The following is an 18,772-nucleotide window of genomic DNA, read 5'->3' as shown; positions in this document are numbered from 1 at the left end:
ACAGACAAATTGCAATGCATACAAAATGTGACAAGTAGTGTCTGTGCCTAGCCAGAATTTCCGATCTGCCAGGAGTCAGAGCTGAAGACCTGATGTTGAAGTGCTGCTTTTCCTTCCCCAGCAGGTCAGTGTAATCAGTCACTGACAGAAGCAGGTATGAGATAGTGCAACAGTTAAAAGTATCATCTGAGCAAATAGGATCAGGCCATTCCCTTGTGCCTGTTTACAATATTGTGAAGAGTTTGTTAAACATTAAAGCTGGGAAACTCCCAAAGACAGTTTTAGGCAGTTCACTGATGAGAAAGCTACTCAGCCAAAACAACTGACTGCTCTTCTAGATTAGACTAGCATAGTCTGGAAACACAAAAAGGCATTAGCATCAGTAGCGCTAGCCATACTGGGCTGGCAGTGGCCCAAAGCATATCTTACGGTTATTCATCAAGTAAGGGTATAGAGAGTCCCAGCCTCACTCTCAGCACAAAGGCAGACACAGGAACAGTAGTCACTGGGATCTCAACACACAGGAGTCCATACGGCAACTTCAATTCCCCTTTTAATCTCAGACACTTTTTCCACATTACATAGAACATGATCATGCAGCTTCACAGGACTTATTTTCCTCCATTGCTTTTGGAATCCAAATGCAGCACAAGCCTCCTTCCTGCACCATGAATTCCCATCCCTCAAAAGTTTCATGCTATGCTAAAGAAGAGCTAGAAACAGTCTATCTTCAGCAACCATGCAGAGCAGAGCAGTCTTTCCTCCTGACACTGGGCTCAGGTGGGAATGCAAGAACCAGGAACATTTTCATTAACCATGAGAAGTGCAGCAGAGGGACAGAGGTCCCTCTGGGCTGATCAGCCAGCAGAACTGAAGTTCTCTGGAGTTGTCTGGAGAAGTTTCAGTCATTTACATAAAGGCAAAGACAACAGCTGTGCTTGTAAAGACATCCCCAAAAAAAGAAACTACTAGAAAACATACTCTTTAAAAGACCTTTATTTTGGCTTCATGGTTACAATTCTGAAGTCCATTTATGCTTACAGTTAGATTGTTCCCAAATAATATTTCATATCTCACCATGTAAACAGTGCATTCGCTAATAGTCTGGTGTACAAGAACTTTATAAAATACAGATGAAGTAACTTTTCCTTCTGTACACTTTTCAGATTAGTTCATCAAGATCACTTAAAAAGGCAAATAGGTTAATTGGCAAAAAAGTGTTGTTACATTTTTTAATATATCAGTACAAAATGGCACAAAAGGAAAAAGGTCATTTTAAAGGCTGTACACATCAAATGTCTTAAACAGTTTGAATCAGTTCAATTGATTTCAACTTCATTTCAAATACCACTCTTGAACTTGTAATTGAACTCGTCATCTTCTTTTCTTCAGCTGTATGAAAGACTTCACATACTACTTTGGATCTGTTCACAGAAACCGAATCACAGCAGTGTCAGAGCAGTGACATTCAAGTGCAGTTAGGAAGTTGGGAACTTCTATTCTTCCCAGTAAGCCTAAAAATTCACAGAGCTTATTTTCATGTAGCCAAGCTCATCGATGCACACTTCAGATGCAAAGATACCAAATGTGTGCACATAAAACACAGTATTTCTTAATGCAAGAACTGAAACAAAAAAATCCACGTAATTACATCATCCACCCTACCTACCTTTGCAGGAGGCTTCCAGGCATAAACATGCTCAATGCCAGGTACAGAGATAAATGAAGCATCTAAAAGATTTCAGGCAAACTGAATGCTTAATTCAAAGGCTTCAGTTATAAAACTGATATCACACCAACTTCAGCAACCTACATCTTATTTTTGAATGACCCATATCAAATGGGCAGATGAGTGGGATGAAAAGTGAGCTAGAAAGACATTTCTAACTTAAAAATAAATTCTGAGATGTGAATTTGTTGCCTCAAGCAACAGTTCTGGAGTCTGTTTTGGCAGCAACATTTAGCAATATCCCAAAAGATAATTGCCTGCCCCATCAAAGCAAAGTATCAGGATTTTGATTAGCCCCCTAAACCTTAAGAGGTTTTTACATTTAAGTTAATAGAACAGTTTATGACTGGTTTTTTTTTTTTCTGGTAAGAGAGCACCCACGTCCAAGAGGGCAGGCAGTTATACTGATGGTAGTACTGAGAACGTTACTTCTCAGGTTAAAACAAAAAGTCATAAAAAAAGTAAGCATGATGAAGTACAGGACTATTATTTTATTCAGCTTCATGATGAACAAACCATGACTAGGAATTTCCTTTCATAATTTAAATACCAATTACAACACTTTCTCCAGAGGCTTATCTTGAAGCTAACCATATGATGATTCCAAGAAGCAATACTCCAACAGCAAGTACAATGATGAGGATGCACATCTTCTTTCGGGATCTTTGCTGCCAATAGAGCAAAAAAACCCAACAAATCCAAGTTGATTGAAAACTGCATCACCACATCAGAAGACTATTCAAATGCTTTTAAGGTCCTACTGCTTGTGCAACTTAACTGAATTTTGTCCTTACTAACGAGTCATATAAAGTTGCTTAAGAAAAAAAGAGCAAAGTTACCCACAAGTTACTTTTATGGCTGTATCATTCAGGAGAATGATTTCAGTGGTATTTTCTGCATACATTCTCTTTCATTAGTTTATGATGTAAGTAACATAATAAATGGATATAACTAGAACGCTGATGGAAAGAAAACATGAGAGAGCAGGTGACCACATCTAGAGGAAAACAGACAATCTGCACAGTAGAAGAGGCAGAAATGGTCTGTTAGGAAGAAAAGACTATTAATGTATATATGCAGAAAGGGACCACAGACTGCAATTTTAGACTTGTGAAGACTGGCTTTGCACCTACTGACAGGGTTATTGTAAAATTGTTTTTGTCAAGTTTAAGTGCAACATGCCCTTAAAAAAAAAACAAAACCAAAACCCAACACACACACATAAAAAAAAAAAAAAAAAAAGAGAGAGAGAAACCTGACTAGAGACTCAGAATTTTCACATTTTCCATACAGGTCTGTAAGTTGAGATACCAGAGCATCCAAGACTTGCAGCAGTATGTCATCATTTATCTAAAGGTTATGGAATCTAAAGGTTTCCTTCACAGCAGGAGAGGAAATTACAAGTGGTTTCACAAACTTGTGCTGATAGCCAAGTGGTAACAACACTCAGATCTTGGGATTCCAGGCCACAGCTGCAGAAGCAAAGCCAGGCTTTGCTCTACTTGGCCGAGGTTCTTCTGCCTGGGTATCGTGATAGGAGCCAACCACCATACTTAATGTGCCAGTTACTGCCACTTAAAATACAGTTCAAGGATGCATTCCCTCCTTTCCCTCTCTCACTTCTGAAATCAGCAGGCAATCCTTCTGACATTTTGTCATTGATTTACTGCGCTGGTGTTGCTAATACATTAGAGGATTAAAAAAAAAAAAAAAAAAGTCCCAGGACTAACTCTGACTTAAGAGGGAAGATTTATTACTAATAAGATTATTTCTAACGAGTTTCAAAAATGTTCAATAGAAATGGCATTTAAGGGTATTTAAAAGGCTTTTTAAAAAAAATTGGAGATTTTGAAATAGGTTTTTAACATCAGGGTAGCAATTAACAGAAGCTGGATATATACAGCTTTGAGAAGATTTTAGGCAGCAAAAATCAGTGCTAACTGGCAGCATCTTCAGAAGACTTCCCTGCCTATCTTCCCTAGTCTTCCAGTTATCTTTAGAGGCTTGCTCTCCATATATAGGAACTTTTTACTTCTTGAGCTGTAAAAGAAGAGGTTGGTTTGTTTGGGGGTTCTGTTTGTTTAGGTGGTTTTGATTTGTTTTTTAAACAAAACTCCAGGTGCTCTGAAACAGCCTGGCTAATTTTACAGGAAACCCACAGCTTTCAGAGGTCACCGACTTTTGTTTTCTAGTGACCCAGGAGTACCATGGTAGTCTAACATAAACCTTTAAGGAAGTCTCCAAGCCTTGAGGAAATCTAAACTGCAGAAGAAAGTGGAAGTCAAGACTACTGAGAAAGGACACGCAACTGGCAGTCGGCACTGACATTACCTGGTAGTCTGCTGCTCTTGACAGCTGCTGGTTTGCTTGCTGCACATGTACATCTGCATTCTCCACATTGGCTTCTATGCTGTCTTTATTTTAAATGGGAAGAGTAAAAAATTTTGGTCAGTCATAACCTAGCCAAAGGTTTGGAATGCTGAAATACACTTGAGAGCATATGTAATAGTTGTCCCCCAACTGTTTTGTCTTCTCTTCATCAGTACACAAAGTTTTGTACCTTGATTTATGGAAGTTTGGTCCACGCTATACTTATGAGTTAGAAACTTTCACTACTCCTACTTTTTTCTTTTTATTTTAACCCCCCTCCCCATTTTTACTAGTCCTCCAACTTCGTACTGACTACCCTCAGATTAAAAAAGTCTTAAAGTGTAAGAAATCAGAGGAAACAGACACACAGAACAGCCCAAGAGCCATGATTAATTTGGTATTCTATCATGCTGACAAAGATATTTATTTTTTTATTTTTCGCTGGAAAAATATGAACAGGTTATGGACTAAAGTGACAGAAAAAGATTTGAAAATGTATGCTGGCCAGAGACAACAGCATGACTTAGCAGCAGACTCAAAAAATACATTTTCCAATCACATTTCTTTAAAAGAATAAACCTGCTTGCATGGGGCTCAAAGCAGGAACCTTTGCTGAATCTGCACACTTATATCATCAGTTAATAGAGTAAAACTGCCGACATTGACTCCAATTTTAGGTACAAACAGTTCAAAAATCTGCTCTTAAGGACACTTTATACACATAAAAAACTACATAATTATTTAAACAACATTTTAACCACACCTCCTTAGCGTATTCCCAGTCACCTCAGTCAGTCTACTCATTACTAGCTTGCATATGAATTGCTTTAGCGTTGATATTCTCATTAGAGGAATTTTTCCAGCAAAAGGAAGTTCTACACTGCTGCTCTCCAGAGAAACAGAATAAAAAGATTTTCAGAATGTTTCAATTGGACTTACCTATCACATCACCTTGCTCATGGATCATCATTCCTAGATCTTTAAAAATTTCATTGATGTCCATAATATCTGCCTGCATGGAAACAATCATTGCATTAATTGACATAACACATTCTAATATCTCTGTACATTTAAATACAAATACAGATCCTCCTCCTCGTCAGTATACATCCATGACTTTCTACACTAAAGGATAAAAAAAAGTTTACTTAGAAGTCTTTTGGTACTAGGAGATCAAGTTTACCATAATCAAAATACCTGAGGGTAAGTACACGCACAAAGTACACTTCACATCTAAAACGGGACCTCTCATTGCTGAGGGCTTGGCTACACATATACTTGTATTAATTTAACTGAAGGGAAAGGCTCAAGACAACTTTGCTTAAAAGCTACTCACTTAAGCCAAACTAATAAACGTATGTGCAGAAAGTATTTTGTGTTAGTTTTAGTGCACCTATTGAACTAAAAACACACAAATTTCATAAGCACCACAATTTACAGAAATTATATGGCCAGGCTCTTGCACCTATATTACACTATCCTATTACCATCTGTTTATAATAAAGTGATAGATGCCATGTTACTGTCCATATGATCTCTTCTTAACTAATGACTGATAGACGTTTAGCTCAATTTACTGTAAATTAATGTATGGGTGGCAAGGAAGAGATTACTGAAAAATTTATAGATAGAATGAATTTTGCTGCATGCATGAACAAAAATTCCTGACAAACTCTAGCTCCAGCATCCTTCTTATTGATGGCAGAGATGGATTTTTCCAGAATGGCTGAAAAAATTCATTTTGCCTTCACAGAAGCCTCTTGCTGTCAGTATTTCATCACGACAGGTTTTTTGTGTAGCTTACGTCTAATTTTTAAGTGTTTTTAACTTTTTGACAAGCCCTAAATTACAGAAGTCTGAATGAAACAGAGTATCTCTGTATTTCCAGGAATGCTCAGAAAAGCTCCTTACAAAATGAAGATGTTGAACAATACGTTGGGAATGCCTGAGAGGAAAGGTATAATTTTGCTACATTTATATTCACTGTTTAAAAAGGTTATGTGATAGCACCACTATGCTGAGAAAAAAATAAATATGTGGGTTCTTTTGGGTTTGGGTTTTTTTTTCAATCACATGATCACTCCCTTATTCCATAACTGAACCACTGAAGTTAAACAGCATTGAAACATAGCTTTTATACGGAAGAGCTCTAATGCGCATTTCACATAAAGGCAATTATTTGTAGTTTTGAAGGAAAAACACACATCCTCAAACAAATACTAACTTCACAAGATTTATGTCTGTAATTAATGTTCATGCCACTTTAAAATGTTTTTTGCTTTGAAAACATTAAAAGCATATTCTGCTGTAAAAGGACTTGTACTTACCTCAAGCTGCCTAATGGAAGATTCCCTCTCCTGAATAAGACGGAGATCATCTTCTGTAATTTCTTCATCTTGTACTTGTTGTGCCTGTGGTTGACTATCAAATGAAAAAATCCCCACCCAGAACAGAACAGGCACGGTGAAAAAACACTCGGAAGAATTAAACAACAGGTAAGTACATAGCACACACTTTACATATCGGTTAACAAAATGTACATTTTTACCCCTGCCTGTCTAGCTAACTAGGGAAAAAAAATGGTCTAAGTCACCACTTTGGTATAGGAAGCTGCCGCTGTAGCAATGATGTACATAGCATTCAGGTAGCTATCTGGAAATTCCAAGGATAAATACAAAGGCAAAGTTTACATCCATCTGAGGCAAAAGGAAACTAGCCAACAAAAAAGAATCTGAGATTGAGAAGCAGTTCTCAGAGACTATGAAAGCAACATGAGTTCCCAGTTAACACTGAACCCTTACCACAACAGTTCTGCTCTGTCTGCAGGGTGGACTCTGCTTACCTAAGCTTGGGTCTCAGAAAGCCCAAAGACAGACTTAGGGCAGCTTAAGGAGATAACTAAAGTTGAAACATGGGGAAAAAAGGGGAGATGTGAACCATTCCTTTTCTTCCCACCTATCCCACAAAAGTCTCTTCTCTACACTTGCCCTATGGAGGAAAGCCCAACTGAACAACCTGTCCCAACTCCCTCTAGAAAAAGGCCATTGATCAGAAATCATTAAAAAAATAAATTGGCAGCTGGCTTGCTTCTCTGCAAACCATTTATTATTCTGAGCTAGGTTAAGACTTCTTAACAAATTCAGCCTACCTGTCCCAAGAGACAAGTGTTCGTTCCTTGTAGGTATCTTCAGGAGCACCACCCTACATGATCAGTGTTTAAAAGTATAAATAAAACATTATGGCCCTGAAAAAAGCACTATCAGCATTTCTACAATGAGTCAGTATTACAGGGTTTATAGTAAGTCAGCTTCCTGCTGAAACATGATTTAACATGTTATCCTGATTTTGCTATATAGCATATATAGCATTTGCATAAAGCTGAAATACAAGCAAAACCATTCAGCTCAGTAACTGCCTGCTAAAATTTACAAGTACAGCAATGTGTATTTGGCACAGAGTGAAAAGGCAAAATAGATATGCTAACAAGGAAAAGCTCAACATCACAAGCTCCCCAGCACTTCTTCACTATTACTGCATAGAAATCTGGCAAGTGATCCTTCCCTGCAGGAAAAACCTATTGATATTAAAAGGTCTAGCAAAAGCATTTTAAAATCTAATAAAACCTGCTTTTTCAAGATTACAGCATGAACCTGGGGGCAGTTCATGCCTTTGTGTAACAAAGGCAAGGAAAAAATAATTATTGGGGAAGCTGGGGGTGTTATTACAACTTATTTCAGCCTGTGCTGTAAAATCACATATAGCACACATTTTGCTGTATTTGTAGTCAGATATGAGCTTTTGTAAGTAGCGTTGTGGATGTCAGTTTGATGTAGAACACCAACACCACTGTAAACAGAGTACAATGGCACATTTTTTGATACTTACAGATACCCTTGAGCTGGCTCTTACTCTGGCTACAAAGTCTTTTTCTTTCTCAGCAGCTTGCCTTTGGAGTCTTTGGAAATTTGTTAGTGCTGTGGTGAACTCCCCAACAAGACGGTCTTTCTGTATTTTTCTTTGACGCTATAGGAGAGAAAGTTTTAACAAATGAGCTCAGGCTTTTCAATGCTCTGCCATTTAAAAGCTGCTCAATGCTAAGCCATATATTCTTGTTTGGTTGGTTGGTTTTCTAAATAGGTGTAAGGGAAAGCTGTCTACAAAACCATTTGTACCTGCATGGACAAACCTTTCCTCTGGGATCACAATTCGAGGCATTTAAAGAGGAAATCAGCATTTTTATTTTAACAGCTGGAAATGACGAATAGGCAGGAACAAGAAAGCTTCTACCTTCCTTATTATCTGCTGATTATAAAACCTACTGTTTAAGTGTGAAATGTTTGGAATGTGTGGATGCTAAAATATGCAAAGGTGACTGAATGGGGGGAAGGATGCAGAAAAGAAAGGACACGGCACTTCACATGTATTTTACATAAATACTGGAAATACATATTGAGCTGCATCCAGAAGTAGGTTCATATGCCCCTGAAGTGCTTAAGAACTGGTACAAAAATACCTTTTCTAGCCTTTCAGGCTTTTCTATTATTATTATTATTTTCTAAGAATGTAGGGAAGGAAAGAGAAATACTGGGCACTTAGGAAAGCCTCCGCCATACTTCCCTAAAGACAAACATTACATCAACCCTTCCTTCCACATTTCTGAGAGGCTATAATTTGCCATTCAGCAATCTGTTATTTATGCATTTCATCAGGAGGTAGCTTTGATGAAGATGCTCGTGATAAAAGAAGTAAAATTAAGCAGTAAACATCTCACCACCACTTTTCCAGCTCCAAGATAAACCATAAAAAAAAAAAAAAAAAAAGGAAAAAGAAAAATTAACGAACCCAAACATGCTTTGCCTGAACTAGAGGTTATACACCAAGACCAAGTTTTAACACCTCTATTTGAAGGTTACAGTTTGACAGGATGGGCACACATGGATCATGGCCTGCCATTTGAATTCAGCATTTCAAGACAATTCATTTTCCTAAAGGCTTCTTGCTAACCAGCCACTGACCAGGCAAGTTGTCTGAATTACAATAACCTGAACACTTTTTCAGGGATGCTGTTGCTCTTCCCTTATTTAAGAGACACATTTTGCAAGGATATGAAACCATACAGTGGCAGACAGAAGTATACTAACGACAACAGCCGTGTTAACTCCTGACAAGATTCTACACAGACCTGGGAAAGAAGCCATTTAAAGACTTTACAAGTTGTTTCAGCAACAACTCCTGCCCACCCCTCTTAAAAAATGAAAAGCCTATGCACAAGACATAGCATATATGCTGACCAGAGTGACATATATACTGTGCATAATCACATTATTCGGACAGTGGATGAACAGGATTGGCTGCCTGCCCTGATTCCTTGACCCTGGAAGCAGTAAGACTGCTTGCAGAGCCAGCATTACTGCAACAGATTAGAAAGCGCCCGATAACCTGAAATCACAGGCACAGTGACAGGCACAGGCCTTGATTCCTACCATTTCAGGTAAACTACCTCATTCCTGATACATAAAAACAACTCTGGGACAAGTACAGGCTGCAACAGTGTCCCTCTTGTGCAAATATGTCACTAACTAAGCAATGCTTTGAAAACCTGGTAAGAAGCACAAAAATAGGCATGCAGAACTGAAGTCACTCAAATACTCTACATGAGCCAACATGACAGTCAAACAAGGTTTTATACCTGTTCACTTGTTGCAGGCAAAGATCCAAATTCTTTAATGTGTTTGTCAGTTTCTTTGGCAAGCTGGTTGGTGTATTGCTGCTTCTGTTGCCTAAAACCAAATGCAAGGTTTCATTAGAGACCATTGGGTTACTTTGTTTGCATTTTACAGATTCTCAGAAACGCAGCAGTAATAAACACTTCTCTTAAAATGCAGGAAGCCATCTTTACTCTGTTCTTCACTGTAAAGGTGTGACATCAGGGATTCCAGCTGGGACAGATGCTGAAGAAGGTGTGTTCCTCAGCGTGACAGCATCATTACTCACTTTTCAAAACATGCTTTCATGGTCCTTTTGAGGCTATCAATAGTTGGAAACACCTGGTCATTTCCAAATTAGACTAACTACAGGAAACACCATGAAAGCTTAACAAGAGAGATCTATATTCTCCCATGATACAAGAGCTGTGAACTTAGCTGAAAACTTCACTATTTACTAACAGCTTTAACAGTGGTTAAAAAGAAGCCTGTCTTCAACAGCATTGCCTTTTCTGGTTTGTTTTTTTTTTTTCTTTTTGATGTTATCACACACTCCTTTATCAATCTTCATATTTATTTCCTGGAGCAACTCAAATTCTTTATCTGTTTTTGCATCCTCCTCCCCAGTGTATACAAAAAGGTTTTATCTGAAAAGCTATTAGCAAACAATCAATATAAATATTAAAATAACCAAATAACTCTTCAGGTAAGTACCAACATGAAAGGAAAGGCCAAATGTTCAGGCAAGTGAAAAACGACAGATAAAAACATCAAGAAAGCTTACTATAAATGTTACTTCCATAAAGAGACAGGAATATGTCCTTCACAATAGTTTCTGTCCTGTTCAGTTGTGAATTTATGCCTAGATTCTATCTGGTTATTGCATAAACTCTGCATGTTGATCTTCACCTATTCACAGTCTCCAGTAGGATATCCATGGTGGACTGTACCTCACTAACATTATGGGCCCTGAACTTAGGCTATTACAAAGCAATATGGCTGTTCACACAAAATGAATGGGATGCCTTTGGTCCAATACACACCTCTTACTACTATTCAATGGCCACAGTTCAGCATTAACCATGCTGAAAACTGAAGACTATCTCACCCACGGGGTTAGCACAATACGTTGCTTACGTGCATTTATGATCCTCAGATTAACATGGTAAAGGAATTTAATGGAAAACAATTGTACCAGTTCATTAGACCATGAAGAGAAGGGGAGAGCTGTCTCTGTTAGTGGCATACTAATGAATGTCCACCTTCAGGTGACTGAACTACAGCACAGCATCTGCCTCGGAGCCTTACTTCACTTCTGCTATTTTAGTATTTCTGGTACATGTTTATTTTATAGTACTATCCCTTACTGTAGCTTTCATCACTAAAAAGACATTCCCTTCTCTCCCCAGCTATTAGATCTCACAAAATCCCCCCAGTACATTAATTACCTTGTGAAACTTAGACAGATTTGAAGAGTTGACTGGAGTGAAGTGTACGGATGTTTATTTTTTAAACAGCGATATTGTCCTGCCACCTTCCCCTGGCTGACATACAGAATAGGTTTTACACATGTATTGATACTGCAGGCAATCTACACGGGCAGAACAGCTGACTCTAGTTTACAGACTATTCAAGATTAATTTTAAAAGGCCCATCTCAACATTTAAGTTTCAAGTATTTCTCTATCCTTGCCTTTCTCGGCGAGATCAAGCACTCTGCTTAACAAAAAACCCACCTCAACACCTACCAGGAGACTGTTTACAATGCAATGAAATTAAACCTTTTCATGTGAAGTACTCACAGCTGTTGCCTCAACTCAGGCGTGTCTTGTGGTGTTCCAAGCTGATGTAGTATTCTTTGTATTTCAGCAGCTGTTTGTGAAGAGGAAGAGAAATCTTACTGGGGCATGGACAATTCCCCACTTAATTTTATGCATTTTTGTTTGACAAGTCTAAAGACAAAAATGTTGACAGAAACTGATACTCAAAGAGTTTTTCAACCTACTACAAAGTCTCCACTCAAGAAGTCTCAGAACAACTAGTAAATGTTTTTCGCCCACTCAAAAGCCCAGGGCTTCTTAGAAAGGATAGGAATGTATTCAAGTGTCTAGGCAGAAACAGACAATTTAAAAATCAGTTAAAAATGTAATTATAATAAATATAAATCCAGCCTTTTAATATTAATTGTTAAAATAAGCAGAACAATTCTTACGCTGGTTTAATCATGTTTTGCACGTGTAATTTTGAAAAGCCACATTAAAGACTGCCATGAGATTATCATACGCAAATCTTTCAGAACCAGTGCACTGATGAAGAGACAATGACAAATGATTTAGGGGCTTACAGTACATTTAAAAAAATAAATAATTGGCTGCTAAGGTTTAAACTATAATGTTGAAATCCTTAGTTTTAAATGTGCGATACAAATCACCGATGATTTTTCAGTGTATTTCATAAAATATATTACTTTTGAACTGCAAGAAGCGGCACATCATCTGAGTCTTATTTCCAGCTTAATGTATTTAACTGTCACACAAGAAAGCAAGTTAAAACCCAAGACACTTCAAGGATATGCAGTTTATCACACTGCAAAACTAGTATCCTCTATGCGTTTTTCCTTTATGTAACATCTTCACATGTTCTAAAACAAAATAATACATATGCAAAACAACTTCTTTTTGCTTGACCTCAGCTAGGAGTAGACTTGTCTTCCCTGTATTTCTGTGGCCCTCTCCAGGCAGACTGGTATACCACAGTCAGTAGAAAATATGATGGTATGTTATTATATGGGATCCTCAGTTGATTTTTTTTTCCTATATACAGTTAAATTTCAGTAAAAGGCGTCTCTAAGCAATGAAGAAAACCTTAAAACAATCAAACAAAAAAAAAAAATCAGACAAAATAACTAAGTATTTTTCCATACACTGTGGAAGAGATCTGTAACAGACAATTTCAGTTATAAGGAAGTTACCTGTGACCTGTGTTAAGCATGTAGATAGAACTGGAATTCCTTAGAAAGTTTTTAGTAATACTATTAATTCTGTTTTTGTTTCATAACAAGTTTCCAGTTAATTAGATAATATTAGATTCTCTACACTGCTTTACACAACATCCCAATGTCGACAACTGTTATAGCAAATTCCTTCTGAGCACACCCAGGTAATGAAGATATCAAAAAAAGGGAAAAGTTTTTACTGAAGTTTTTCATGAGATAAAAATCAAATACGTCAAATTTCTTTGGGGGAATTGAATGACACAAGCTACTAAAAGAATTACTGAAGGGAACAGCACTGTCAGGTGGGTTTCACACAGAGTGCATTTTAATTAAGTTGAAAAGCAGCAAATCATCAGTGAAAACTTTGGAATATTGCCTACAGTTGCCCCCTTCACAAGCACTAGCCCTTCCCTGAGTGGTGGAGGCCTCCTGCCTGCTGGGACCTGGGAACTGTTCAGCCCAGCACACTTCTCCTTGGCACCTGGTGCTGGTTACAAGTACTGATAAACACAAACATTGGGCAATTCAGCCTTCTTTTTACATTCAGTGTAATGCATTGTTTTAACAAAAAAAAAAAAGAAGATAACTGGCTGGCATTATCTTTGGCAGAGATAGCTGGGTTTATTCAGCCTAGAGAAGTCTCAGGGGAGACCTTATCATCATGTTCCAGTATTTAAAGGATGGCTAAAAAGAAGATAGAGACTCCCTTTTTACAAGGAGTCACACAGAAAAAGATGAGGGGTGCTGGACACAAGTTACTCCCAAGAAGATTCCAACTGGACACAAGAGGAAAGTTTTTCACAATGAGAACATTCCACCACTGGCATAATCTCCCCAGGAAGTGTTGGATTCCCCAACACTAGACACTTTTAAGATCCAGCTGGACAGGGTGCTGGGATATCTAGTCTAGGTCATGCTTTGCCTAGAAACGTTGGGCCAGATGATCCTTGAAGTCACAGAATCACAGAATCCCAAGGGTTGGAAGGGACCTAAAAAGATCATCTAGTCCAACCCCCCCACAAGAGCAGGGTAACCTACAGTACATCACACAGGAACTTGTCCAGGCGGGCCTTGAATATCTCCAGTGTAGGAGACTCCACAATCCCCCTGGGCAACCTGTTCCAGTGCTCTGTCACTCTTACAGTAAAGAAGTTCTTCCTGATGTTAACGTGGAACTTCCTATGCTCCAGTTTACACCCATTGCCCCTTGTCCTATCACTGGATATCACTGAAAAAAGCCTAGCTCCATCATCCTGACACCTACCCTTCACATATTTGTAAACATTGATGAGGTCACCCCTCAGTCTCCTCTTTTGCAAGCTAAAGAGACCCAGCTCCCTCAGCCTCTCCTCATAAGGGAGATGTTCCACTCCCTTAATCATCTTTGTGGCTCTGCGCTGGACTCCTTCAAGCAATTCCCTGTCCTTCTTGAACAGAGGGGCCCAGAACTGGACGCAATATTCCAGATGCGGCCTCACCAAGGCTGAGTAGAGGGGGAGGAGAACCTCTCTTGACCTACTAACCACTCCCTTTCTAATGCACCCTAAGATGCCATTTGCCTTCTTGGCCACAAGAGCACATTGCTGGCTCATGGTCATCCTCCTATCCACCAGGACCCCCAGGTCCCTTTCCCCTTCACTACTTTCCAGCAGGTCAACCCCCAACCTGTACTGGTACATGGGGTTGTTCTTCCCCAGATGCAAGACTCTACACTTGCCCTTGTTAAATTTCATCAAGTTTCTCCCCGCCCAACTCTCCAGCCTGTCCAGGTCTCGCTGAATGGCAGCACAGCCTTCTGGTGTGTCAGCCACTCCTCCCAGTTTTGTGTCATCAGCAAACTTGCTGATGGTGCACTCAGTTCCCTCATCCAGGTCATTGATGAAAATATTAAACAGCACCGGTCCCAGCACCGACCCCTGAGGAACTCCACTAGTCACAGACCTCCAGCTAGATTCTGCACCATTGACCACAACTCTCTGCCTTCTTCCTTTCAACCAGTTCTCGATCCACCTCACTACTTGATCGTCAAGCCCACACTTCTTTAGCTTATCTATGAGGATGCTGTGGGAGACAGTATCAAATGCCTTACTGAAATCAAGAAAAACTACATCTACCGCTCTACCATCATCCCTCCACCTAGTCACTTCCTCATAGAAGGCTATAAGGTTGGTCATACATGACTTCCCCCTCATAAAGCCATGTTGGCTGTTCTTAATGACCCCCACATCCTTGATATGCCTAGTGATGGAGTCAAGAATAAGTTGTTCCATCACCTTTCCAGGGATGGAGGTAAGGCTGACCGGTCTATAGTTACCCGGGTCCTCCTTCTTGCCCTTCTTATAGATTGGTGTGACCTTTGCCATGCGCCAATCCTCAGGCACCTCGCCCGTTTCCCACGACTTACCAAAGATGATGGAAAGTGGCCTAGCAATGACCTCCGCCAGCTCCCTCAGCACCCGTGGGTGCATTCCATCCGGACCCATCGATTTACAGATGTCCAGATTGCATAGCTGATCCCTAACCCAATCCTCATCTACCAAAGCAAACTCCTCCTTTGTCCTGACTCCTTCTGGGGCTATAGAAATCCGGGGCCCTCGGGGAGAGTCTGCAGGAGTAAAGACAGAGGCAAAGAAGGCATTCAGCACCTCTGCCTTCTTTATATCCTCTGTCTCCAGGGCACCCACTTCGTTCAGCAGTGGGCCTATATTGCCTCTTGTGTTAGTTTTATTTGCTATGTATTTGAAGAAGCCCTTTCTATTGTCCCTGCCAACATGATGTTCTATGAATCTAATATCTGTAAAACTTAATATAAATTATCCTTTGTTTGTTCCAAGGCACTGTCCCTTCTAATTCAAGGGCCAAAGAGCTGTGATTCCGTATGTACTTTTACAGGGACAATTCAAAAGAACCAACCAAACAACACCCCAAAACCAACAACAACATCAGCAACCAAAGAACAACCTCCCCCCAGCCCCAAAAAAAAAAAAAAACACCACAAAAAAAACAATGCAAAACAAACTGCAAGCACTCTGTTAACAGCCGCTTTTCAGACAGAAAAAGTATCGGTGTGTCCTATCGCCACCTAGAGATGTATTAGTTAAGTGCAAATAAGGAAAATACAGGGTTTTGTTTTAAACAAAGGCTCTCACTCGAATAATTCTCTGAAACAAAGCCTATACTTACAATATTTGCATCCCCAGTTAGATACACATCCCTCCTCTAAAACTGAACACAAGTAGATAATTGGGGGAAACTTAAAAGCCAGCAGCACATATATGTTCAGCAACATGATTCCAGGCAGAGGGAAGTTCATCCCAGCTCAGGTCAGGATTCAAGAATGCAGCAAAAAATTCGAATACATTTTACCAAGAAGTCTATTAAGTCTGCATCAACATCACAAAATGTTAACAGGATTTCAAATCTCAAAGTGAAAAAAATCAATTAAAGGGGGGAAAAAAAAACTAAACAAGGCACGGATTTTTCTGGGCTTCCTGTAAAGTTAGCATTTTCCACCTTAACCTTTCACAATAAGGATATTATTCAGAAAAAAACAGCATTTCTCTTCTTCTCTTTTTTTTTTTTTTTTTTTTTGTTCATACAAAGTACATTGCATTGAAAAGTGAAATACTGCTTATTCAAGTAAGCAAATGAAAAAAAAAGGTGGAGCAGCATAAGTAAATTTGGGCCAACAATCTTCAGCAGCACTCCTGAGGCTGTCTTCATAAAAAGACAAAAGCAAGCTGGAAGGACCAGGATGACACAGAAAAATTAGAGAAGCTGACCTTCCCAAAATCTTGATTTACAGTACACACCTGCAGATTGATGAGTTAAAGAAATCCATCCTTTGTACTCCTTCATATTAATATAAACATGATGGAGTGTATACAGGATAGAAAAAAAGTATATCTTTATAGTCTTCCAGTTTTTTTGGTTTGGCTTGTGGTTTTTTGGTTGGTTTTTTTTTTTTAAACAAATTTCTTACAGTAGCTACTACTTTTTCAGACATTTGATACAACACTATACATAGGATCAGAAGCTTCTTAGATAAAAGTGAATTTTCCTTCCTTTCAAGGGAAAAGCAGAGTAGCTTTAGTCTCTCCTCATGAAGACTGTAGAAGCACCTCTGCTGGCTCCCTCTACAGCCCCATCTGGGAAACAAGCAGGGAGAGGATCTTGGCACTGAAGGAGAAGAGCAAAACTGCTGGAAACATTGGATTTTTTTTCATCTAGCAAAGACTCCTTATTTCCCAGCTTCACTGCTGATGGTGGCATTTATAAGGGTACTGCCTCCCTCGTTTAACCAGCTTTTTGCCCCTGCACAAGGAATTCATGTTGGCATGTCAAGGCACCTGTAGCTGCTTTGGTGCCTCTCAATCCATCAGTAATATTCAAGTTGCCCAGAGAGCCAAAGGCTTAGGCCCAACTCACAAAGTCCTAGTTCTGTGCTATAAACATACTGGTAACAATGAGGGACCAAAGATCAGAGCACAGTTTTGATGGTTTCCTAGGTTACCTCACTCTTTAGGTATTCACCCTTCCCAATTCTTCTAGCTTCTCAAGGAGTTGTAAAAGACAGGAGTAATATGACTACCAAAGGTCCCTCCTGGGCATTACCAATCCTGCAACAGCATCTGACTAGATCTTGTGCATGATTTTAATCCATTTCAGTACAAAGTCTGACAGGTTCCTTGGGTATGTACAGCTAGCTGGACTTTGTTCAGGAGCTGCAGAAGGGCACATACCGTTTGCGTGCAGACGTTCTGCATCAGTCACCAGGATATCGCAACAGCCTCCATCAGAGGCATGCACGCTCCTGCAGCCACTTCTACACTGAAGATCCGGGTAGATGTTTGCATATAAACGAAGATCCACAGCTCTTTCAGGGCTCATACTGAAAGCTACAGTAAGCTGTACCTTGCCAGCTTTGGGCTGGCTATGAGCCACCACAGAAGACAAGTCCCCACTAGGAACTGGGCAGCACAGCAATCAAGGTACAAGATACCATGCAAGCAAAGTGCATCTTCTCCAAGCAATTGCTATCTCACATGCGAAAGAAAATAATCTTTTTCTACCTGAAACTTAGTCTTACGTTATAAAGAATCAATACTGCCTTAGTAAAAAGACTTTTCACTTATCTTTGTGGCATTCCTGGTCCAGATGTCATAATACATAACTATTAGCTGATGAAAGCTATTCAGCTACACTCAGGTCTGTCACATGCCCAGGAACAGGTCAGACACGGTTAATGATGAGCCAGAGAAACAATTAAAACCTAACCTGAATTCCTACAGAGAAAACTATTTAAGACTCAGCTCATATTTGCTTTTACTTAGCCAAACAGTTGTTCCATTTCTAACCAGTGTTCCCTCTACTCAGAGAGGAAAAAAAAGGGCGGGCAGGGGGGACAGGAAAAAATACTCTCTCATATATAAGGCTGCCTTTCTCAAAATGACTTACAGGAGTAGCAAGATTCACAGTGGAAATATTCACATTTTTTAACAGGTAGGAGTATTTGAGAAACATGTTCGTCCAGATCTGCAATATGTACTTCTTTTTCCTTAGATAAAAATGTATTTCATATACTGGATCATACACTGTCCTTATTTAACAGCTGGCTTTTAGCTGGCTAGGAAGAAGAAAGTTTCATCTCCTTTCTCCTCATCTTTCCTTGTTCTTCAGCTGGCTCTGCAAGACTGTTCCATTAACAGAAGTAAATCCATGTTTACGTAACTGCTCCTTGGACATGAAAATGTTTAAGATCACACAGGAAGTTTCAAACTTAAAATAAAGAAGCAAGTAAATTAATACAATGAAGACCAAAACATAAAAAAACTTCTTGCCTCTAAGAACATAGGAGTAAACAGTCTTATCCCCAACTGAGAATCAATAATCACTGTACAGGCAGTTACACTACAGTACTGTTGCAGAATTAAAGGTGAAAAGGTCCCTTCAGTAAAATCCTATGTTTGAATGC

At 39.3% G+C, this 18,772-nt stretch overlaps 1 protein-coding gene across 2 annotated transcripts in view; it reads right to left on the bottom strand.

Annotated features, from left to right (window-relative positions):
* Positions 1-978: 978 nt before the first annotated feature.
* STX7 (syntaxin 7) overlaps positions 979-18,772 on the bottom strand; it is a 33,684-nt gene continuing 15,890 nt past the window's right edge. For both annotated transcript variants that reach the window (XM_065680856.1, XM_065680857.1), the window contains exons 3-10: positions 11,606-11,675; positions 9,789-9,879; positions 7,985-8,122; positions 7,248-7,300; positions 6,427-6,520; positions 5,039-5,111; positions 4,061-4,143; positions 979-2,397 (exon numbers count right to left, since the gene is read on the bottom strand). In XM_065680856.1, the coding sequence (XP_065536928.1) occupies positions 2,305-2,397; positions 4,061-4,143; positions 5,039-5,111; positions 6,427-6,520; positions 7,248-7,300; positions 7,985-8,122; positions 9,789-9,879; positions 11,606-11,675 (695 nt within the window). In that variant the 3' untranslated portion in view covers positions 979-2,304. The remainder of the gene's footprint in view (positions 2,398-4,060; positions 4,144-5,038; positions 5,112-6,426; positions 6,521-7,247; positions 7,301-7,984; positions 8,123-9,788; positions 9,880-11,605; positions 11,676-18,772) is intronic.

This window comes from Lathamus discolor, chromosome 5, assembly GCF_037157495.1.
Source record: "Lathamus discolor isolate bLatDis1 chromosome 5, bLatDis1.hap1, whole genome shotgun sequence".
NCBI lineage: Eukaryota > Metazoa > Chordata > Aves > Psittaciformes > Psittacidae > Lathamus > Lathamus discolor.
This window is presented reverse-complemented; position numbering and strand designations above follow the sequence as displayed.